The sequence below is a fragment of the Ceratotherium simum genome, chromosome 15 (assembly GCF_057802395.1).
Source record: "Ceratotherium simum simum isolate JZ-2026a chromosome 15, ASM5780239v1, whole genome shotgun sequence".
Classification (NCBI taxonomy): domain Eukaryota; kingdom Metazoa; phylum Chordata; class Mammalia; order Perissodactyla; family Rhinocerotidae; genus Ceratotherium; species Ceratotherium simum.
In genome coordinates this window covers 42,506,428-42,531,000 of record NC_141914.1, presented here as the reverse complement: position 1 = coordinate 42,531,000, position 24,573 = coordinate 42,506,428, and the positions used below count along the sequence as shown (strand labels likewise).

Sequence of the window (24,573 nt, the reverse complement as noted above, 5' to 3'; positions counted from 1 at the left end):
GAGTCCCAGGTGCTGGTGTCAAACGTTTCCCCCCAAGTAAATAAACCTCTACACAAGCCAGGTCAAATCCTAAGACTTCCAGGATCTGAAGAGGAAATTCAAGACATGCAGTTGGATTCAGGGTTACAGCAGGGTGCTTCCAGGTCATTGCTGTGTTGAATGACTGCCGTATCAGGCACCCATCCTTTTCCTTTTAGGGGCTACAGAGAGAAGGATTTGCACTGTAGGAATTCTATTGGGTAAAATTGCAAGGGGAGAATAATTTGAATATTTCTACTTTCTATGCTGTCTTATGTAGTGCTTTGATAAGACCAGTTATTAGAAGTCCAGCTCTCAGAACAACTTGTCCAAGACTACAACCATTGGTATATATGGCTTAGAATTATTTGAAGGCAAGGTTATGTCTTACCTTACGCATCTTTGGGTTCCATACAAACTCTTATACGTAATAGGTACAAATACTTTTGTTAAATGAACCAACTTGTATATAAGTATGTAAATAATTAGATTCTATTTAAACATATGCTAATAATAAAGGCATGGGTTAGTTCTGTTCTCTATGTATGTTTAATTTTCCAGAAGCCTTTTTTCTAGTGGGAAACATTTTCAAACGGCAACTTAGAGTCCATCTAAAGTTTCTTTCCTTTCAACTTGAGGAAGGAGTTTTATATTTGCCCCTTGATTATTCAAGAAGCAGATGTTCAATGTAACATATTTAGAAAACAGAGAGCAAAGTTTAGAGAAGTAAATAAGTAAAAATCACTAGTAATACCACCCTCTAGACAAATTACTTCTAACAATTCGTGTATTTCCTTTCAGTCTTTTTTCTTTTTTAAGGGCTTGATCAGTTCTTATATAGACAACCCGACCCACACACACAGTTTTACAAAAACTGTATCACACTGTATAAAGCTTTATTCTTTATTTTTCTCTATTTAATATTAATTATATTTCTGTGTTATTAAATATTATTCATGATAGTTTCATAAATCATTTCACTATTCCCCTGTGAGTTTTTAGCAATTTTTTTTTGCCAGTCTGATGAAAATCCTTGTACATATTCAAATCTTTGGGTGTTTGTCTAATGATTTCTTTAGGATAAATTCCTACAACCAAAGGCCTGAACCTTTTAAATTTTCAATTTCTCTTTTAAACAGTTGTAGTAATTTACTTTTCCACCAGCTGTGTATGAGAATACCCATTTCAACAAATCTTTGGCAACTTTGAGTATTAAAACTTTTTAAAAACCTTTGCTAATTTGGTATCTTGTTTTAATTTGCTTGACTAGTGAGGCTGAATATTTTTCATGGTATTCTTGGTCATTCATAGTTCTTTTTGTGCATTTCTTTGGCTGATTTTCTCGTACCTGTTATGGATAGGTGTTTTTCTTATTGGTTTTTAAGAACTCTTTCGCTATTAAGAATATTGATCTGTTATCTGCCGTAAAGTTTTTTTTTTTTAATAAAGAAGGAAGAACTTTTTTTTTTTTTTGTGAGGAAGATCAGCCCTGAGCTAACATCCATACTAATCCTCCTCTTTTTGCTGAGGAAGACCGGCTCTGAGCTAACATCTATTGCCAATCCTCCTCCTTTTTTCCCCCCAAAGCCCCAGTAGATCATAGTATGTCATAGTTGCACATCCTTCTAGTTGCTGTATGTGGGATGCGGCCTCAGCATGGCCGGAGGAGCAGTGCCTCGGTGTGCACCCGGGATCCGAACCCGGGCCGCCAGTAGCGGAGCGCACGCACTTAACCGCTAAGCCACGGGGCCGGCCCAAGATGGGAGAACTTTTAAGGTTTTTCTTATCATATTTGAATAAATGAGAGTATTTGGATAAATACTCCTGTTTCAGTCATAGAAAGCATAAAACTTGGCAATAGCAGTGCTGACTATACATCCCCTAATGAGGGTTCTTGAATTCATTTAGCTGAAATAATGTTCATTTTTTGAAAAAAGATCAGAATTTGATTCCTTTTTATATTATGCAGAGTGGGTTTTAACACAAATGATTATTTTCAGTCTAATTACCATTTCATATTAGTTTATGGGATGCATCAATTCTACTTTAGTTTCTTTTAAATCTGTTTAATAGATTGCTAGCTGTAACACTGATTATTTAAACAGATAAGTTAATGGAAACGTGTGTAAAGTTTCCTTAAATATCTGATGATGAGCCTTGTGGACACTGAGGCTCAGGAGGACAGGGTGCCCTCTGTCTGGGGCGAGGTGGCCACCTCCTGGTGAAGGTACCACTGTAGAGGGTCCCATCTTCTATTCTCGCTAGGCTCACTGAGGCTAATTCAGCTCACCAGAGGCAAAGTCTCAAAGTCAGAGTGTTTATTTTTCAGTTTATAATGAGAACCACAACTGCCTGTAAGTGGGATGTTTATGTCAGCTTGACCAGTACATTCCTTCCCTGTGGGAAGCTGAATTATATTTAGAATATTGCTTAGTGAACATGGAATCCAGGCAGGTTGTGGACTCAAATATTTAATGGTAGTGTGATCCGATCATCCTGGATTCCTTCTCCCTGACAAGGATATACCTGTTCAGTGAGAAACTCATACTCATCTAGAGGTCTCAAATTAGAATTAGTTCTTCCAAGATGGTCCCCCATCTTGGATGGTCCCCCAAGCTAGGCCGTTGTACTGGCATGCATAGTAAAGATTGGCCCCATATCAAATTCCCCTCTGGGTCCATGGGAACAGCAACAAACAAACCAAGAAACAGATCTCCATACAAACAAATGAAAAGCTTTCCTCTGTGGGAGGAGACATTGGTTTGGCCAAGCAAGGTTGAGGTTCTTGGTGGGAAGGGAGTTAGGAGGGATGGAGGCAGGAGAGGGTGTTTTATTCTTCCATTATGGAAACTAGTTTACCTAAGAAGATATCTCAATGCCTCGGTGATTGCAGGAGAGTCTTCCAGAGATGCCCAGTGGAGCTGTGAAATTGCCTATCCCACAGCTGTGGATTGCCTGCCCCTGCACCCGGTCAATAGCATCTCAGGGTGGTCTTTCTTCTTTGGTTATGTGCACCCTTGACTTGGGCATAAGCTCCCTTGAATTTCTCATAGCCCAGGATTTGGAATCAAGGCACGGACTACTTCATTTTAATTTTGACCTGGCTTCTGCCCCTCCTGTGTGCCTCTGCAGCACCTCGTGCTACTCCATCGTAGCACTTTTCAGAAGATCCTGTAACTGTTTGTTTAATAGTGGTCACTTCAGACAGCAGGGCCTGAGTGCCACGTTTGTTGTAGTCTATTATATCCAGCATAGCCCCTCACACAAAGTAGGTGTTCAGTAAATACTTGTCGAGTAAACATATGGAGGAAGACACACCAACAAAATTTGCTCCCCAGATTCACCTTTTAAAAATTTTATTGACGTCTTTTTACTCTTACTTGTTTTCCTTTCCTGACTAAAGTCTAGGTTTTGTCTGGCCTGGAATTTATACTCACTAGCTGATGGTACATACCTCTGACCTCATTCATTTTTTGTTTATTTTTCTGGTAATTGCTGGAGAATTCTCTCATTTCTCTTCTTTCCCTGTGTGTGGCAGATGGTCTGTTAGGCACACAAATATGAACTCATGGTGGAGAGATGTGGTTTGGGTGGACGGACCAGCACTTACTCTGGAAGAGCCTTTCCTCATCCTTTCCTCTCTGACTTATGACTTGGTGTTTGACCAAAAGTTCTGTTTTTCTCTCCACTTGAGCTGTGAGAACAGAGCAGCAAAGCCAGCTCTCCTGGTTTCATTTCTTTTCCTAAACACAAGACTTGTTGAGGTACGTCTTTGTGTCTCTCTCCCCTCTGCTTTCCTATGTGGGAATCTGAGGGCAGGATTTGGACTTCTGCCATTTTCTGGGGCTTAGGAAGAGATCCTAAAGTCACATGACTAAACCATAGCCAAGAAGATGTCTGTTGAGGTCCTACCAAACCAGCATTTCTTCTAAGACAATTTGAAATAGTAAAATTTAAATATGTGAGGGCAGACCTTGCTTATCTTATTTAACATCGTATCCTCAGTATCTGTATACATTTGGTGTTCAGTAAATATTTGTCGAGTACAATGAATGTATGAGTGAATGAATGAATGAGTGAGTGAGTTAATCCATGTGGATGAAGAAGGAAGACCAGTGGTACACTAGACCTAATGGCATTCCATCCGATAGAATCATTTTAATCTTTAGGAATTACTTGCAAAACATTTTTTTCGATCAAAATATAATAAATTTGGAAAAAAGAGAAAATCAAAAAAACAAAAAATAAATCTTCACATTCAGAGATATGAAATTATTACCATTTTCATATAATTCCTTACAGGTTCTCAGTCTTGGTCTCAGTCTTAGTCTCCATCTCTATTCTCTAACTTTTTCTTTAGTTAATTTGGGAACTTATTGCATCTACTGATTTCTAACACGCTTGTCTCATCAATGGGTTCTTCATGCTCTAAAACTTTTCTTTTATCTTTTCTCTTGTATGGATCTCTCCGTACTCTCTATGGTTTAACTAGTCATTTAACTTGAAATGAAACAATGACTGGTTTCCTTCTAAAGTGAATGTAGTTACTCACGAAATGCTGGTTGGGCTATTATTGAGTGTGTCCTTCTGTGAACTTCCTAACTGTGCTTCTTGCCTCCAAGTTTTAAGCCAGGTTGGGGGTGGGGGAGGGTGATAATTGTCAGGCAATGCTACAATAGTTTCTGAGCTAGGACTTGACTTTGCTAAGCTGAGGTTGGAGATGAATGAATTTCCCAATGAAAAGTGCGTAAGGAAGTATTTTCAGCCCCTGAGTCTACTTCAAATTTTTTTCTATGACTACAGGTCATTTATAAATTCATCATGATTGCCAAGTTTAAGGATCACTGTTCATTTTTAGATTTCATGTGCGTTACTCACCAAACTGTTGTTGTCATTGGGATAAGAAATAACTATTGTGTCTGACCGAATCATGTTGTACCTTTGGAGCAGTTAATGACTAGAAATAGGAAATGTTAATTTCTCAATGTGGAAGAGCCTAATGGGTTAAGAACCATAGCGTGCTGCATGATTTTCGCTTGTTTCAAAATCCGAGGCCAATGCCAATGGTGCAGTTCTAGCAATTTTATTATTTTCTAATAGAGCTCTGATAATTAGAGGCTTAAAGTCTTAAGTGTCCAAAACTATCTCACTATTTAATAATAACCAAAGTTAAAGTGCCTAGGAAGTGTCCTTTTCACCTTCCAGCCAATATTTGAGTGGTATTTTTCTGTCACTTGTCATAGATTGAAAATATTGTTGATATATTTGTTTCAAGTTATTAGTTCAAAGATTTTTGATGTTTTTTTTTTTAGTGTTTAAACTTTTTAGAAATTTTTTCTTAACTGGGCTGTGGATTTTGTCTTTTGTTTCTGCTTTTGAGAGCACTGAATTATATTTTAAAAGGAATGTAGACGAAGGCTGCTGTCCACTAGTTAAAATGGGCCCCTAGGGGAAGAAGGGTAGAGGAGAAAGCTATCCATGTTTAATCTATTCTATATATAATAGAAAGGCTGACTTCCTTTGAGTGGCAGTGAGTCTCCTCATATCTGGGTTTGGGTCAGAGGGTTACCGTAGTTCTTGTATATTACTTTTTTCTTTTTTTAACTCCTGCTGATGTTCCAAAGAGCAGGAAACTGCTTGGAAAAGTCTATCTTTTACTATCCTAAAGAATGATACCTTAAGCCAGCCCTGATGGCCTAGTGATTAAAGTTCAGCGCTCTCACCGCTTCAGCAGCCTGGGTTTGTTTCCTGGTCACAGAACCATACCCCCCGTCTGTCAGTAGCCATGCTGTGGTGGCGGCTCATGTAGAAGAACTAGAAGGACTTACAACTAGGATATACAACCATGCACTGGGGCTTTGGGGAGGGAAAAAAAAAGGAAGATTGGCAACAGATGTTAGCTCAGGGCAAATCTTAAAAAAAAAAAGAGAATGATATCTTCACATCTATTTTCCTTGTAATAGGTTTTGTTTTTCAAATTTAAGAGTGAAGAAATTGTGGGTTGTGTTTTTGTTTTTGTTTTTTCTTTGGTGAGGAAGATTAGCCCTGAGCTAATATCTGTTGCCAATCCTCCTCTTTTTGCTCAGGAAGATTGGCCCTGGGCTAACATCTGTGCCCATCTTCCTCTACTTTATATGGGATGCCACCACAGCATGGCTTTGGTAAGTGGTGCATGGGTCCGTGCCCGGGATCTGAACCTGCCAACTCTGGGCCGCCGAAATGGAGCGCGTGAACTTAACCACTACGCCACAGGCCAGCCCCAGAAAATGTAGGTTTTGCCTCTCTGTTCCTGTTAAGGACCTAGGATGGTGCTTCACCAAGTCTATTAGTCTCCTGAGAGATCCATGGCAATAGTTGGGTGTAAAGGAGAAAGGCCTGGGCCGGGAGTCAGAATACCTGGCTTCTAGGCCACCTATTAGGTTTGAGGCAAATGATTGAACCTTTCTGAGCCTCTTTTCCTCATCTGCAAAATAGGCCTGATGATGTCTGTTCCCTCTCCCACATTGCATTGCTGTGTGAGGACAGATAAGGCAGTAATTCAGATAGCTTTGAAAACTAAGCATTGCTTCTGGGGATCTCATTAAAATGCAGATCCTCATTCAGTAGGTCCGGGGTGGGGCCTGGGTTCTGCATTTCTAACATGCTTACTGCTGCTTAAGTCTAGACACCACACTTTGAGAAGCCAGGTTTGGTCTAAAGCATTCTGTTGTCAGGCATATTAGGATCCTGAGGAGAGAAGCTGCCCGCCTCAGCACACAGCTTCCCAACGCTAGTGTGCCACGAATGGGTTACCAAGGAGGCCAAGATGCCCATCTCTCAAGTCCTGGGGCAGGGGGCAGGGTCTGGGGCTGCTGGAGCCTCCTGAGTTACCCTGCTGTGCCAGACGCACCATCATTTTCTGTGTGTGCTACGAGGTGGACACGTTTGGGAAGCACTACACGTACGTCTTCACCACTCCCTCACCAGCTCTGTGAGATGTGAACGCTGAGGTAGGAAGGAGGGCTGAGGGGCAGGTGGAGGTGGACGTTGGTGAGCTGATAGGTCTGAGACTATAGAGGGCTCCGCAGGCAGCATTTTGCTTTCTCCTGGACCTAAAACCCCAGTCCAGCCATTCAGCTGCCCCTGAGGGCCTGTGTGTTCCCTCTGTTCCCTCCTAGGTTCTCCCTGCCATGGGCAGACAGTGTCACCGCTCTCCTCCCTCACCCTTCCCACCTCCTGAACTTTCAGTTATGCCGCTGTGGTTTTGGTTAGAAAGATCAAGTGTTAAGCATTTACATTTGTCTAATTTTAACTTATTTTAACTTTAGACACTGCTCTTTTATTTTCTTGTTTCAGAAAACTTTTTTTATTTCTTTTTGAAATGTCAAAAGAATTGATATATGGGTATATTTACAAAAAATACCTATTTATTATGTTTATTGTTTGTCGTCTGTCTTTCTTCCAGTTGAATGTAACTCACAAAACGTTTCTGTTGGTTTTGTTCATTGGTGCATCTCAAGCCTGATGCATAATAGGAGCTCGATAAATATATGTTGACTGTTGAATGACTTGATTATGGATCTCAGTACTTCTTTTTTCTTCCCCCTCTAGATGTTTATTCTTTTCAAGAAGAGGAACCTGTTTTGGATCCTCATTTGGCTAAGCACTTAGCACATTTTGGAATTGATATGCTTCACATGCATGGGGTGAGAAGGTCTACTTTTGTCTATTCCCACCTTGTGGGGAGGAAACTGTTGGGTTTATTTAATATTTAATTTCTATAACATGAATCTTCACTTTGTAGGTTTTAGGTTTTAATGTTTGCATTTACATCTTGAATTTAATTAATTAGAGTTTCCTTTTGGTTACCAGCTTAGATTTTTTTTATGTTATAATACAAATGGCACCTTATCAAGTACCATTTTGTTTTAGTTGGAGTTTACTTGCAAAATTTCTGTCTCCTTGGATGGAGAGTTGCATGCATCACTCTTTGTTCACTAAAGCGAGAAGGTACGGGAAGATGACCTTTAAAATGATCTGTGGCCAACATCACTTTAATTAATTCAGGAAGGGAAGCAGAGCTCCTGGGGGGTGGAAAGAAAGCCAATGTATTATTGTTGATGGAAAAGCTTTGCTTCATTTAATATTGTGTTTTCAAGTTGATATCCTGACTATGTAAGATTTGTCCCTGTGAGGAGCTAGTTAAATGTGCCTGCTTTGTTTTTGCCCTCTCCTCCCAGCCCAGCCGTCTCCCTCTCCTCATGTTCTCCTCTTTCTCACTCATGTCGCTCTTTAACCTACTTTCTCTGCTCTTCTTTAGACTTTCCTCCTATTTCCAGGCACTCCCGAGCTCCATGGTTTTATTCCCCTTTCTTCTCCCACCTCTTTCTTTGCTGTGTTTTGTCTTCTTTTGAAATTACTCTACTTGCTTCTTTTTTTTGGTTCCTATTTGTCTTTCTTCCTCCTGCTGTCTCCTTTCCTCTCAGTCTCTCTCTCTTTTATTTTTAATTCTTTTAAATATGGGTTTTTTTTTTTTTTTTAGAGTCATGCACTTTTTTTATTGTGGCTTTTTTTTTCCCTAAGTGAGATAACATTGTTTTACAACATTATATAAATTTCAGGTGTACATGATTATATTTCAATTTCTGTGTAGACTGCATCATGTTCACCACCCAAAGTCTAATTACCATCCATCACCCCGTGACATGTGCTCTGTCACCGCTTTTGCCCCCTTCTCTCCTCCCTTCCCCTCTGGTGACCACCAATCTAATCTCTGTATCTGTATGTTTATCTGTTGTTGTTGTTATCTTCTGCCTATGAGTGAGATCATACAGTATTTGACTTTCTCTACCTTGACATGTCACTTAGCATTATATCCTCAAGGTCCATCCATGTTGTCACTGTGGTGATATACATAACATAAAATTTGCCATTTTAACCATTTTTATTTGTACAGTTCTGTGGCATTAAGTACATTTATGTTGTGCAACCATCACCATCTCAGTCTCTTTTAATGAGGTTGTTTATTTCTCTGTTTAATTGGGGGAAAAAAAAGGCAGAAATATCTACTGCTGTTAGAAATCATTCATGGGACGTGGTCTTTGAATGATAGTCATAGCTGAAGTTGTTTTTCTTCAACAACTTTGCCCCAGACAGAGAACGGGCTCCGGGACAATGACATCAAGCCTCGGGTCAGTGAGTGGGAAGTGATCCAGGAGACGGGGACGAAGCTGAAACCCATGTATGGCCCCGGGTACACGGGTCTCCAGAACCTGGGCAACAGCTGCTATCTCAGTTCTGTCATGCAGGCCGTCTTCAGCATCCCCGAATTCCAGAGAGCGTAAGTCCCCCCCACAGCCCTGGGCGCCCAACACTGCCCTTCATCCCCTCCACATCCACTCTCGTCCTAGGTGATGGGGAAGCCCATCTTCACCAGCTGCAGGACATTTCAGCACATCCTATGTGGTGTCACTTCTTGCACTGAAGCTGGGCGAGAACCCTTGTCAAGTGTCACGGGAATCAAGTGAGATAAGGAGAGCTTTGTAGCTGAAAAACCTCTTATGGGGGTTTGTCATATTAACAGTGGCTCCCATTTTTAGACCATCACCCTCTATGACAAAAAATATTCATCATTAATCTTCACAGCAAGCCTGCCAAATCCCTTCCTATAGAGGCGCTAGGAGAGATTCAGTGATCCATTTGGTCAGTGTTGCCCTCCTGGTGAGTGGAATTTCTTAGAGGATTTAGACTTTTCATTTTTTGCTACTCAAAATGTGGTTCACAGACTGGTGTTGGTCTTCGGACTGCTGGTTGTGGATCTGCAATGAGATAAGTATGGAAATTGAGAGTGAACGTTTAGAAATTTTTGTAGCAATTTGACATTGCCATGTTTTATAAGTGGCATTTCATTTTTCTAATAATTTATTTTTATTGTATTTTTTTAAAGATATCATCTATATGAGTTGAAATAAACCAAAAAGCTGGCCTTCACCACAGAATATTGGGAGGCACTGGTTTAGGGCACTTCCTCACTGTGCATGTACTAGGCTGCCTTCTTCCTCCTGCACCGAGGGGTGGCTGTGTCTGTGGCGTTTTCGTCCTTAGGTCATGCTTAGGACAGGAAGCCACAAAGACCAGGAGCTGCAGCTGATGCACTTATGGACAGCCACTGCCTAAGTTTAGAAAATAGTCTCTAGTATTTTCCAGGGTAGGTAGGTTTCCACCTTGGTTTGAGTATGGAAGAGGACACACATGTGCTAAGACAGACAGACGGGCAGACAGCACACTAGGAATAGCACAGGGTGATTTTTTATCCACGTGGAGTTGAAATGCTAATGGCTTTAATGGTGGTTAATAAAAAGTACATCAAATATCTTTTTCTTTCCTCTGTTGGTGTTGACGACTTACCTCTTACTGTTTTCTGGCTTTGGGAATTCATGGCCAATTTTCCATGTCTAGTTTTCATTTTTTTATGCAGCCAATAAAGAGTAGGTTCTGCTCTGCTCAGCAGTGTGCTGGGTTCAGTGGTAAACAAAGGGACAAGGTGCCTGGCCCCACTTGGGGAGACAGACATTAAATAAATAGTCATAAGAACAACTGCATGGTTATAAACATGGTCATTTCCATGAAGGAAAAGGGAAGGAGGTGGTCAGAGAGGATCTCATTGAAGAAAGGACACACACCTTGCCTGATGTACAGGGGGAGTGGGGACAGAGGCTTTTGGACAGAAGGAAGAACAGGTTTGAAACTCTGAGATGGGAAAACCTTTTCAAAGATACACATTGTGCATTGTATTATTTTTATAAATTCTTACCCATGTCTCATACTTGTATTATCACATGGGAAACAGTGTAGCTTCATCTTATGTGTCTCATGCTCTAAGATTTTTTTAAAAAAATATGGAAGGAAAGTCCTTATGATAGGTGTTGTATAATTATTATTTCTTTTAAACTAGAATGGAAGAAACTTATGTTCTTTTGTTACAAAGCCCAACAACATTTTCAGTGCTTTACAGTCTATAGTTTTTGAAAATTCTTTCTATGCTCCAAAGTCTGATGAACAATTACCTTTCTGAATTTTTTCAATGAAAAAAATGTACCTCATGATTGTGTTTTGGATTTAAGATTCGAATCTCTCGCCTGAGTCTTGTTTCAAGAGTTTTAGAATTTTATGTTATTTTAATATTTTATATTCTATTTTCTAAACATTTACTGTATATATTAGAACATGAGCAACTTACTATTCATACTCATCCTCAGTCTTTTTGCTTTTTTACCAAATATCACTGGATTGAAATACTTGCTCTTCAAACTCCTTTTTCCCCAGTGGGACTAACTCAGTGGAGTTACATCCAGGAGCAGTGTCTCCATTTTGCAAGTAGAAAGAGTGACTCACAGAAAGATTAAATAACTTGTGCACAACCACAGTGTAATTCGGGAACATCGGGCTGACTCCTTGATACCCTGTCTGCTGCTTGAACCCAGTGTACATTTCAAAATAATTCTGATGAGGATCAAATCTAAATAAATTGTTGTACAAACTGAATGACAACTAAGATGGATTGTCAGATAGGAAAACTACATTTTTTTCTTTGAGAACCACTAGATTATAAACTAAAGGTATAATATGTATTTTAAAAATTATCTAGCATTACTTCTGCATTTTAATTTAATTTTGTTGTAATGGAGGATATTCCTCATCGATTAGAAAAGGAATATAAATTACTAGCAAAATGGACTTTTCTGACATTAAAGATTACCCCCTTTAACTTTATTTTTCTCCATCTTCCCTGAAAAGCATAAGCCTTTTCACTAGTGTTCATCTTCCCAGTGAGTTTTTTTGTCTTGTCAGGTTTTGAGATCTGATAAAGAGTAGATTGTAAGAGAGCTAATGAGTTCAGCATGTTGTATATTATTAAGAATTCTTCAATGCAGCCTATGGTTCTGAATAGTTTGGTTCCGAAGTTTGGTTTATCTATTATTTGGCTCTTGGTCTGTTGAAAATTTCTAGATAGAATTATTGCCCTAGTGACATCTAAAAGCCATTTGACTGGGACTGTCCCTGAGAAGTGTGCTTAATTTTGATGTAGGTACGTAATCTGAGATACGAATTCTGAGTTTGTAGACAACAGGTGCCTAGAAATTTCTAGTAGTTGAGGGATCTGATTAGAGGTCATTGCCAACGTCTGGTGTGTCATGGTTCTCTGTTAAGGCTTTATTGCAGTACTGCCTTTTCTGTTGGGTTATAGGTAGTCAATTATAGAAATTGGTTATGTGATTACACAATATGAATGTATTCATTCAACAAATATTTATTGAGTGCCTTTTACAGGTTGGATGCGGTTCTGGTGCTGGAGATGAAGTGATTTAGATAAAGTCTCTGTCTTCATGGAGATTATATTCTAGTATGTAATCTCTAGGGAGAGAGATAATAAACAAGAACATAAATATATTATATAATTGCAAATAGTGTTGCATGCCAAGAAGAAAGTCAGCCAGGGTCAGGTGATAGGGAATTAGGAAGGGTGGGGAGGTGACTTTTAATCTGACCTGAGAAGGAGCAAGGATCTGTGGGGAGAGCGTTCCAGGAAGGAGATAGCAGATGGCATGACCTTGAATCAGGAACGAGCTTGGCATGCCCTGTGGCAGCAAGAACGGCAAATGGCTGGGGCACGTGGTCTGAGGGAGAGGGGGTGGCAATGAGGTCAGAGAAGCAGGCAGAGCAGGGTGCATGAAGGGCCAGGGAAAAGGATCTGCTTCTGGATTCTTCTTCCTAGAGCTTTCAGGCTCAGAGAGTCAAAATCTAAAGAAGGAAAGATGAACAGCACAGAGAGTGTGAAATAGGAAATGAACTTCAGAAGTGAGAGGAACAATTTTACATTGAGATTAGAGATCAGTTGTTAAAGTTAGCGCTGCTGTGTCAGGATAAACTGGTCAGAAGGAGGGGTTGTGGACTGCTCAAGGGACCGTGGGCAAGGCAGGGACAGCTGGCAGAGTGGTTCAGAGCATGGCTTTGGAGCCAAGCTGCGTGGGCCCGCTCTGGGCTTCATCACACTCTCCCTGGGTGACTGGAAGCTACCTAATAAATTTGCATCCCCATTTCTCATCTCTCAAATGGAGTAATGATAATAATCCTTTCCTCATATGGTTGTAATGAAGACTCAACCAGGTGACATAGGAAACCCTCAAGAAACAATAGTTGTCACTGCTATGTCATCACTATTCACTTTAACACGGTTGGAACACCTCCTACCTGTACCATTTGTTTTCGAGATGGCAGTTGCAGTGGCATAAGCCAGTGGTCTTGACTCTGGCTACACGTTAGAATCATTTGGCGAACTTACGAAAGATTCCAAATCCCAGGCGTCACCCTCAGGCAATGAAATCAGAACATCTGGGGGTGGCTCTGGCTTTCATATTTTTTCAAGAAACTCTCTAGGGGATTCTAACTTGCACCCAGGGTTGAGACCCACTGATAGAAGCACAAACATTTTGGGGAGGTCCATGAATATGGCTGCAGAGGTAGGAGCTTAGGAAAAATTTTTCTTCAGTGGATGATTTAATTTTGACAGAAAGGCAAGAAGGTCTGAGCTAGGATGATGGCTTATTTTGGTTCTGTTCTTCTCTTAGTTCCTATGTTTTGACTGTTGCTTCTCATTTTCTAGGTATGTAGGAAATCTTCCAAGAATATTTGACTACTCTCCTTTAGATCCAACACAGGATTTCAACACACAGATGTAAGTGCCCAATTGTAGTTTTTTAGAAAAGTATCCAATAAAGTGTTCATAGTGGTTATCTCTGGGTTGCAGGATTAAGGCAATTCTCTTTTCTTCTTTATTTTCTGTGTTTTAAAAAGTGTTCTAAAACAAGCATATGTTACGTTTATAAGAAGAAAGAAATTTAAAAAATTATGAAGTACTGAGGAAAATTTGAAAATGGAGTCAGTATCAAGCAGAATCAATTAAATAAGTTATTTGTGAGTAATCGAGATAAAATGTTCCACCTAAAAGCAGCTGTACTTGTTGAGATTCATAGATAATTTTAGTATCTCTAAGGGGAAACAACAATGACCTGTTGTTTTTGTTTCTCCCTCCTGTCCAGGACTAAGTTAGGACATGGCCTTCTCTCAGGCCAATATTCAAAACCTCCAGTGAAATCTGAACTCATAGAACAGGTGATGAAGGAGGAACACAAGGTATGTGTCTGAGTGGTTGCCACGTTGATATGTAGAAGGAGGGACTTTTACCAGCTAGAATGTGGATTCCCTATGATTTGGCAAATGGTGGCCATAAATTTAGCAAGCTGGCAGAATAGCCATTTCATTTCAGAGTCTAGGGTGTCTGTCTGCATGCTCCTAAAAACTGGGTGAGGAGTAGCCATGGTTGGGGTTTCTAGTGGCAGTAACTTCATGGATTATATGCGATTTCTATCATTAATGGTCTTCAGAAACAGGATTCTTCATAAAATAGAGCTGAGATGGAAGGAATAAACTTTATAAAAATATTAACATTTTCCCCTCGGTAACACGATCTTGGCCCTTACAGTGTCTTTCTTCTCCCAAGCCTCAACTTTGTTTGCTAGAGTTTCTCAAGAGGCTGGTTGGTAAAAACACACAGATTCCTAGCCCCTCCTAGAGCTGAGGATTCTGAAATTCTGGGGGTGGCTGGGCAGCCTTTATTTTTGGTAAGCTGCCAGGGGTTTGTAAGCACGCTCAAGTGTGAGAAACTCAGTTGGCTATTCTGCCATTATTAATTGATAGAGTAATTGAAAGATGTGCTGCGTCTGCTAACAGCCAGACTTGCATTTCCATGTGCCTACAGGATGGGCCACTGCACCCTCCCTGGGCTGCTCTGTTACACAACTCCAGAGGGCGCTACTTGCAACCTGGTCTTTCTGAGTGGTGCCCGTGGAGTTCTGCAGTGCACAGCTTACGCAGCTGTGTTGGCAGCCTTGGCGCTCATTGCTGCAGATGTCCTGAGGGGAATGCATGCCCCACTGCCCCTACACCTGCTCTGCCTTCAGAGTACTCTGTCTTGACTTAGTGGGCAAGTTCTTTCAATTCTGTTTCTCGGGTGTTTGGCCTCTGTGCTTCTATCTTAAGTCAGTCATCCTTAACTAATGCTTGCAGACTGAGAGCAAGAATTGAAAGTGAATAAACTCTTTTTCATAATGAAGCCAGTTAGATGGGGAAATGGAGCAAACAAGAGAAGGGAGATTATGAAGGGAACATATGGGCAGTGTTTGGGGGTGGGGAGAAGGAGGTAGGTTGTGAGGAGGGTGGACAGGGATATAGACATTCTGAATGGCCAGGCCAGGAGATCAGAGTGTCATGGGGGCAGGAAGCCTTAAGTTCTCCAGGTGCATTGTCATCCAGCGTTGCAAGATAATGAGTTCCTTACCTACCAGAGACAGGAGGACTGTCATCTGGGATGCAGTTGAGGAGATGGTTTGAGTGTAGGGCTATCCAGGTTTGGGGTTATCCAGGTTTCTTCCACCTCTCAGCTCCTGTGAAACTTTGAAGAGGAGATGGTAAAAAAAACTTGGTCTAAAATTTTGTTTTGCTCACATTCATCCTGAGATTGCATCCAGGCTGTCACTTCTTAGGCCCCTCTTAAGGCAGAGTCCACCCTCCCTGCTGGAGAAAGAGGAAACGGGATTGGGACTCGAGGGCCTGGCTTCCTCTTCTGGCTCTGCAAGGAGCCGTGGGACCATGGGCAAGTCACATAACCTTTCAATCTCAGCGACCAAACGGCAGAATTGGTCTAGGTGGTGGTTGTGAATATTGCACGTGTGAAGGTCCCTCTCTAATGTAAATAAAATCCGTGCCCATTACATGGCTGCTGTTGTGCTTTTGGAATTTCCTCATTTCAGAAAATGTGAAATGAAAACTCATCAATTTAGTGATGTTTAGAAGTAATATTTGGTTTTATTAATATTACAATGTCATTTTACGTTAGAAAAAAGGAAGTTCTCATATGAGGAAGGCACATTATTTATTCAGTTTACGAATAATGACTACTTGAGGCCCTTGCCCCCTCCTCACCATTGGATTTAGGGACCTGTGCAGTAGCTCTGTGATCTCCAGGGTCTGAGGCTTGCAGATGGGAACCACTGCTCTGTCTGGCTCAGGGTATGTAACCTGGCAGCATTTGGGCCATATTTGGCCTGCAGGTGTGTTTTGCTTGGTCCACACACATATACCTGCATTTCCAGCTTCTCTTAAACACTCGGAACCTTGGCAATTGCAGGCCCATAATAGCAGTTGCCTGAAGCTGAGTGGCAGCCTCCCTTCACACAGGACACTCAGTTCCCAGCTGGTTCCAGTCCCCTTGTGACTCATGACCTGGCCAGTACACTGGGTATTTGGGTGTGTAACCCTTGATCTAGATAATTTGTAAAATCCTTTCCCACTAGGAGGTGCCATGATCTAGTGGTCTTGAGGAAAGAATCCTGAGTGTGATCAGTGGTACAATGTGTATCCTGGCAGTGGTGGGGAAGGCCCGTCTGGCTGGGTGGGAAATGAGTGAGTCTTTGGTCCGAGTGTCAATAAGGCTTCTTTAACATTCAAAACAGAGCTTGAATTGACCCTATGATTTTCTTTTTGGCCCTAGAGATGTCAGTTTCAAACTGTTATTCAAACAGACAAGTAAGTCACAGTAACATGTCCACTCCCCTTGACGGTAGAGGGAATTACTTTCTGAGGCATCAGGATTTTCAGCAGCAGTTGGTTTCAGAGAAACCAATTTGTGAGAATCTTTCTTCTCTCAGCTATCAGGAGCCCCTTAGTCAGGTGGTCTTGTCCCAGGCCTCTGGCATTTGTGAATGTAGGTGAGCCTGAAGTGCCCCAAGGGAGGAAAGAAGATGTGCTGAAGCAGAGAGGGGGATAGATTATGAGAGGAATGTGTGGTGGAGGGGAGAGAGCATGAGAGAGGGGTCAGAGCCATGTGGCGAGAATGCCTTTTTACACGGCCACCACCACCAGTGATGCTAATAACTAACATTACGTAGTGCTTACGAAAGCTCAGGCTCATCCTGTATGTTCTCTGATGCAGAAATTGATGCACAGAAACCTTGCCTAAAGTTACAAAGCCCAGTGACTGGCAGAGCTGGGATTTACACGAGGCAGTCTGATTTCTGAGTCTGTGCTTTTGACCACTGCTCTAGCCTACTTCCCTGACAGTTGTTCCAGTACTTGGTTCCTGCTCCCAGGGCCTCAGTGTGTGGATGGTGGTGGGTGAATGACAGAAGGGGTGCATAAACTTTGCAGAATTACCAGGTAGCACAGTAACTTGGGTTTCTTACTTCTGTCTTACCTCTTGGGTCATTTCTAGAATGTATACTTCATGGTATTAAATTTATCTTCTACAGAGCAAGGTGAAATTGAGTTTTTATATATGCATGCTTAATACACATTTTCATCTGTAAAAAGATTTGCAGTATTTGTTTTGGGCGCTGCCATTTCTACATAAATTTGTTGAATTGATTTTTAAAATTAAATTGTGCCTGCAGTAGATAAAACTTCCTCACTATAAATGGACACTTTTTCTTCTTCAAAAAATATATTCCTGATCTTTATACATTCTAAGTGTTCACACATGTTAATGCTGAATACTCTGTAATTTATTTCTCCTTTTGAAGAGAACATGTTTTAAACAGTTCTGTATTCTGAACAAACTTGTTTCTTAAGCGACAATTCATTTGATTTCCCATCTAAATAATCCTTGACACATAATTGCTGGTCTCAGTTTTTGATCAACATGAGATAGCCAGTGTTCTACTTTAATGATGTAATTTTAGCCCCAAAAGTAAGAACTTTGTTTTCACTAACCTCCCTTTTCCTAGGTTGGGCAAATGTAGTATTTCTAATTTACCTTTTGAAGTATGAAGAATAGCTTGGGGGATGCCCTCTGTTCCTTTAGTTTAGGGGATTAGGGTTTGGACCTGGGTTAGGAACTACCAGACCAAGGTTTACGGTTTAAGGTTAAAAGTTTAAATCAACAGACGCCATCCACCTACGTATTAGGGACAAGCTGAGATGTGTCTATCTTTTTTTATTCCTGTGGTTTTACGATGTAAGTATCTGTGCAAGTGTTTCTCTAATGTAATATACAGTCTCAATCTTGCTGCTTGGTTATTAATTGAAGCATTAGGCTCAGGGGATGTGAGTGGGCAGTGTCAGGCTGCCTTCTTGGTGCAGCATTGAACAGAAAGTCCTGTGTAAGCATTTGGGAAAGATTCTGAACACCATCGTCTTCTCTCTAATTTTAGCTGGTCTGTTTTGCAGTTGCTTATAGAGAAAGTAAGTACAGTATCTATAAATATGACAGGTTCCTTAGGTGGTTGCTATTTTGGAGACTATTTGGGGCTCCCTTTTATACAGTTAGTTCTCAGGACTAGCCATTGCTTCAGGTGTCCAAGAGCTGGCTCACAGAGAGCACGTGCTTCCTGAAGGCAGGTCTGGCTCTTGGTCAATTTTGGTCTCCTCTCATCTTGTGCAGTGATAGGACCGTAGGGACACTTGGGTGATGTCACTGACCCACTGCCAACTAGGAAATGTGGTTTCTTTGACTTAGTTCTTTGGTACTTATTTTGGCTTTTTGGTTTCTTTTAAGTAACTACATTATCTAGAGTCTGGCCTTTTTAAAAAATATACTTAAATTGGCAAATATACACAGAAGTAGAGAGCAAAGTATAATGAGTCTCCATGCACCATCGTGTAGCTTCAGCAGTCACCATTCTGCCAATCTGGTCTCATCAGTTCCCCCTGAACTCATCTCTTCCCTTTCCTCCTTTCTTTTTCCTTCCCTTCCTTTCCTCTCTCTTCCCTGCAGTATTTTAACACAAAATCCATGCATCCTCCTTTTCACTTGTAAATAGTCAGCATATAGCTCTAACTGGAATACCTTCTTCTTCTCTTTTAACATGTAAGTATCATGTTAAAAGTTGTTTAGGGGCTGGCCCGGTGGCGTAGTGGTTAAGTGTGTGCGTTCCACTGCGGCGGCCCAGGGTTCGGATCCCGGGTGCGCACCGACAAACCGCTTGTCAAGCCATGCTGTGGAGGCGTCCCACATAAAGTAGCCCAGGATGTTAGCCCAGGGCAATCTTCTTCAGCAAAAAGAGGAGGATTGGCAGATGTTAGCTCAGGACTGACCTTCCTCACACACACACAAAAAAAGTTGTTTAAAGTGTTAGAAGCATACCACCAAAATTAACCACATTCCTCAGTATCATCTAACACCCAGCCCATATGTGGATTTCCCAGCAGTATGAAGGATGTCTTTTTTAAGTCCCTCCTCTTTTTCTTTTTGCAAGCTATTGATTTGTTGAAGGAGCGGGATCATCTGCCCCAGGATTGCGCTAAAGATTGCTTCCTTGAGGTATTGTTTAGCTTGTGTTTCTTATCAGCTGGAAATTAGATCTGGAAGCTTAATTAGATCCAGGCTTCATTTGTTTAGAGCCTGACTTTCTAATATACTGGATATGCAGTGTAATAGTAATAGTTGAGCATGGGAATTAGTGAGACCTCTCCTCTGAAATCAGAGATGGAGTAGGTATGTGGTGTGGGTGCAGGCAGACAGGGCCAGCTGATGATCAAGGCGTTAAGTGTGGAGTAGCCGAGTTGGAGCTAAAATGCTCAAACCCGGCTGTGAAAGCTAGGAGCTGGAGTGGGACGTGGAGAGGAAGGGCTAGCATCTCTCTGGTTAGGGCAATTTTTCAGATAACATCTCAATGGTCAACAATTCTCAAGCTATAGCTTGGCTGTTGAACAAAGGATTAAGAAAAGTCAGTCGAGGGAAACCAAAGAAATGAAATGGGCACAGAAAGAGAAGAGGCATAGGAGGGGAATGAGGGAGGCTGGGCCGCAGTCCCAGTGCAGGCCTTAGTTTCTGGGATTGTCACCATGGTCTCTGTTGAAACTTTTCCCAGTTGTACAGCCAGGTGGTGGCACAGAGTGACAGCGAGCTTTTCAGAATTTACTGACTTGTTGAACTTTTCAAAGCAGCTGCTTGGATGGGGACTGGCAGCCAGACCAAGCTTGAAGCATAGCTTGTAAGAAGTGACACCATCAGCAGGAGGCAGTGAGTGCGTGCTTATGTGAATGTCTGAACAGAAATGCACAATGCAAAAAGATTTATTCTAGTTGGTGCCTCTATAGTGCTGAGAGTGGAGAAATAATTGCTGGACGGACCTGTAATGTCAGCCCCAGAGGTGCCTGGGTTTGAAGAGGGCTTGCCTGGAGTCCAAGACATACTGTCTTCTTATTTTGGCAACTGGTAGGATGGACTCAGGGACATCAGAGATGAGAATTAGGCACATGTATGCAGAAGAGTATTAGTATGAGAAAGAGACAGACAGAGAGACACAGAGACAGTGAGACACTGAGAGAGCTGGACTGACTTTTCTAGCTGTGAGATCTTGAGCCAGTTCCTTAACACCTCTTTCCCTCAGTTTCCTCGTCTGTCAGGTGGAGAAAATAATAAAAATAATAATCACCTCATGAGGTTGGGTGAGTTAAGCAAGATACACATATAAAGTGCTCAGAACTGTGCCTGGCACCTCGTAAGTATTCATCCAAGTACCTAGAGTAGTGTCTGACATTTTATAGGACTCAGTAAAGATCCGTTGAATGAATGAATGAATGTTAGTATTATGCAAAGATAAGGCATTAGTATTGCGTGCATGTGTTGGCTGATACTATGTAGATAGACATCAGCATTGAAGTGAAGAATGTTACAACTTTTACGTAGTTTTCAGGAGGTTTATATACAGTTGGGAAATTAATTGTCAAGTGTAAATTGGTCTTTGCTGGAAGCACGTCTGAAGCCACATGTGTGTGTAAGCTGGTCATTTACGTGTAGGTTCCAAGTCCTCAGATGCCCAAATGCTGGTACTTTGGAGAATTCTCCTGTGTGAGCTGCTAGCACTGTTTCAGGTCTTCTGTGATGTTCCTGAACATTTGTTATAGAAACGTGTGTTGTCTCTCATCTCCCCTGTTGTCTATCAGTTCTTGGAGAGCAGAATCCCCCGTAGTGTTCTGCATGAAGTAGGTGGTTAGTAAATATTGAATGACTAGACCCTATGTTCAGCAAGACAGGAAAATTCACCTGAGTTTAGTTAGCAACATTGCTTAGAACATGCGCCTTGGAGAGATTTTATATGTAGAGCCGCCGGGAGATAGATATGGGAGTCTTCCCTCAGCTAGTGCATCTGACTGTGCGATTCTGCACACCTGTCATGGTCTCCAGACCCTAGGCATTGACCTGAATGTCCAGGAGACCTCAAAGAAGTGTGAGCCATGGCGTCTGCTTGTCAAGGACAGCAGTCAGGCTGAGGAGATGGGCCAGAAGCAGGCTGAAAGTTAAAGGAACTAGGAGGCATGTAGTGCCATATGCCCAATGATGGCCCAGATAGCAAGTTCTCTGGACTTCAGAGGAGGGTAACAGGGCCTAGAAGCTGAGCACATGGAGGTTTTGAGAATTGGGTGCGCAGGAGCCACCCATTTGCAGAGAGGACATCAATTATTTCTTTGCTTGATTGGCAAGGTGAGGTTTGTCTCACTGAGACCTATTGTGTGCTATAGATGCCACTTTGATTTTGCTGCAGAGACCTTGGACCTAGAATCAGAAGCTGGAGTCCTTTCTGGGTCTGCTCTTTGTTAGCCATATGGTAATCCGATCATTAAGACCACTTTCAGTTAAAAGACCTACCTGGCACTTCTCTGCCAGTCTCAGTTTCCCTAGCTATAAAATGGGAATAATGGTGGTACCTTCTTCATAGGGTTATTGTGAGTATTAAATGAGGTGACATGTAGCACCATTACTAGATGGGCTGACCTTGGAGAGGACACTCAGGAAATAGCTTTATCATGTGCCCCATCTCTGTCCTCAAAGGTGATGTGGAATCTTCCCACCCTGCCTCTTCAGAGCCCCTTAGGCAGATCGCCTAGATTTCTAGTGATTTCCTGCAGATTATCAGCATTAAAAGGTCTAGTTTACACCAGAGCTGGTTTAAAGCTTCTCTCCCCTACCAAGCTCAGTAGTCTTGGAAACCAGCAGTACAGAAGGGTCAGCTCAGCATCCTCTGGTATTCTTTTGTCTTTACTCCATCCCTTTGGCTCCTCCCACCCCCTCTGGCCTCTCCAGCGTCAAGGGTCAAGGGATGGGGAGATTAGAGAAGAGGCAGAGTCTTTCACTGTGTTTGGCTCCCTCTTGGCTGCTGTGTATCTTTGGTCATGGCCGGCCTTTTTGTGGGGGCACATGAGTGGTTCTTTAGAGATCCCCCTCCCACCTCCACTTGTCCCCTCAGGGACCTCCACAAGGACCTTTCCCCGATGCCTTGTCTAGCAGACCCCTGTGACCCCCCACCCCAGCTCCTACCCTGACTCTCCTTGGCTGAACGATCTCCTGTCATCTTAGGCAGTGTCCTTTCTGGAGGAGCCTGGCTGCCTTCTGAGCTCCTTTTAGCCCCTGGGGAAGTTCACACATCCTCATCCCGCCAAAGTTGTCCCTGCTGCCCAGTCTTCCCACTCTGCCATCCTGGCAGCTGCAGGTAGCCTCCTTCCGCTTCTCCAGGTGAGGGGCAAGCTCCTGGGAACTCCCTACGCTCTGCCCCAGAAACAGCCCAGGGCGGACTCATGAGCCTAGCGGCTCTGCAGTGGTTGCCTGGGGCATGCAATGCCACCTCCTTTTCTTGCAAGTACTCCAATCTCTGTGTGGGATTCTCTCATATTCCCACATAGGGAGGGAAGGGAGATGCTGCGGAGCTCTCCTCTCCTTTAACTCCCTTCAGAGGACCCCCCCTCCCTAATGCCTCTCTGGCCTGCTCTGAAATAGGCTGTAATGCACCAGTTCGGCCACCATGTAGCAAGTCCTGTGGGGATGGGCCTAGTGCCTCTCTTTAGAGAGTGGGGTATTTATCGTGTCTCTAGTTTTGAGTCAGCAGGAAGAGTCCCGTCCTGTTCTCACGTCTGGTTCGTAGTGAGGTGTCTGGTACGTACTAAACATTTCAGTGTTCCCATCTGAAAATTGGGGCTTATGGTAATCCTCACTCTGCTTGCCACTTAGTGCTGTTACTGTGTATGAAAGTATTGTAAGTTGATTTTATTTTTATATTTTAGCCTCAACAGAATGGGATCTCTCCACGCATGTTTAAGGCCTTTGTAAGCAAGAGCCACCCAGAATTCTCCTCCAATAGACAGCAGGATGCCCAGGAATTTTTCTTGCACCTGGTGAATCTGGTAGAGGTGAGTAAGTCAGTCTTCAGAAATGCTTAAAAGGGTTGTAATAAGTGTGCCCAGCCCCTAAGTGTGGTCCACTCTGGCTCGGCAGGAATACCCTCCCTTGCCTCCCCTTACCTACATCTCTCTCTGTCCAAGCTTGGTCAGAATTAGCTTCTTTGAGGCTTTCTCTGCTCAGCCCACGTGATGTAATGGCTCCTTATGCCCTGTTTTCTAGGTGCTTGTGTATGTCCCTGGTCTCCCTCTAGTTTGTCCATGTTATGGGAATGTTTGTCAGTTATTTCATTCACCGTTTTTTTTTTGTCTCCGTGAGGAAGCTCCTTGCGATTCCTGTGTGATATTTGATGTCTTCCTGCCACCACTTAGAAATGGTCATACTTTGCTCACAGCAGAGTCAAATCACATTAAATACTGTGGTTTTTAAAAGCCACTGAGAATTCATGATTAAAGGCTTTTTTCCCCTCTTTATTTATTTTTTTAAAAGATTTTATTTATTCATTTTTTTTCCCCCCCAAAGCCCCAGTAGATAGTTGTATGTCATAGGTTCACACCCTTCTAGTTGCTGCACGTGGGTCTCGGCCTCGCGTTGGATGGAGAAGTGGTGCCTTGGGGCGTGCCCGGGATCCGAACCCGGGCCGCCAGCATCAGAGCGCGCGCACTTAACCGCTAAGCCACGGAGCCGGCCCTTTTTTCCCCTCTTAAAAAAACAACTACTTTTTTTTCTGATTACAAACGTGTTCTTTGTGGAAAATATAGAAAGGCACAAAGAAGAAAATCAAAATCGCCTGTAATGTCAGCCCCTACACACAACCAGTGTTAACAGTTTGTCTAACCCAACAGTCCTTTTTCAGGTACATTTATTAATTCTCTATGTGCTGCTTTGTAAGCAATGTTTTCCACTTAACCTGTTGTGAACGTTTTACCATGTCATTACGAATTTGAATATAGCAGGATTTCTTTTTTATTTGTATATAATTTACATGAATGCATTTATATAATCATATCATACATGCGTTAATTTTTCCTCTATTTTTTTCCCCTTTCTCTTTAGTTTGGCTCCCTCATCCCCTTTCTTCTAATTCCATCTAGGTCAGTTTCTCTCCCATTATGTTTAATGACTGCATAATGTTAATTCACACAATGAACTATAATTTATTTAAACAATCCTCTCTTTTTGTACTTTAGATAAATACCATTGTTTTGCTATTAAAGTACTCCGGGGAACTGGCATGCCCCGAGGGAATCTTTAGTAACACCAGACCTTTATACCAGATTTATATTTGATTTTGTCAATTTTTATTCATGGCTTAATATTCATTCATTTATTTATTTATTTATTTA

At 42.1% G+C, this 24,573-nt stretch overlaps 1 protein-coding gene across 2 annotated transcripts in view; it reads left to right on the top strand.

Annotated features, from left to right (window-relative positions):
* Positions 1 to 24,573, top strand: part of USP13 (ubiquitin specific peptidase 13) — a 111,143-nt gene that overhangs the window by 48,735 nt on the left and 37,835 nt on the right. For both annotated transcript variants that reach the window (XM_004424691.3, XM_087439976.1), the window contains 5 exons: positions 7,609 to 7,703; positions 9,150 to 9,337; positions 13,661 to 13,732; positions 14,097 to 14,190; positions 23,113 to 23,238. In XM_004424691.3, coding sequence (XP_004424748.1) covers positions 7,609 to 7,703; positions 9,150 to 9,337; positions 13,661 to 13,732; positions 14,097 to 14,190; positions 23,113 to 23,238 — 575 coding nt within the window. The remainder of the gene's footprint in view (positions 1 to 7,608; positions 7,704 to 9,149; positions 9,338 to 13,660; positions 13,733 to 14,096; positions 14,191 to 23,112; positions 23,239 to 24,573) is intronic.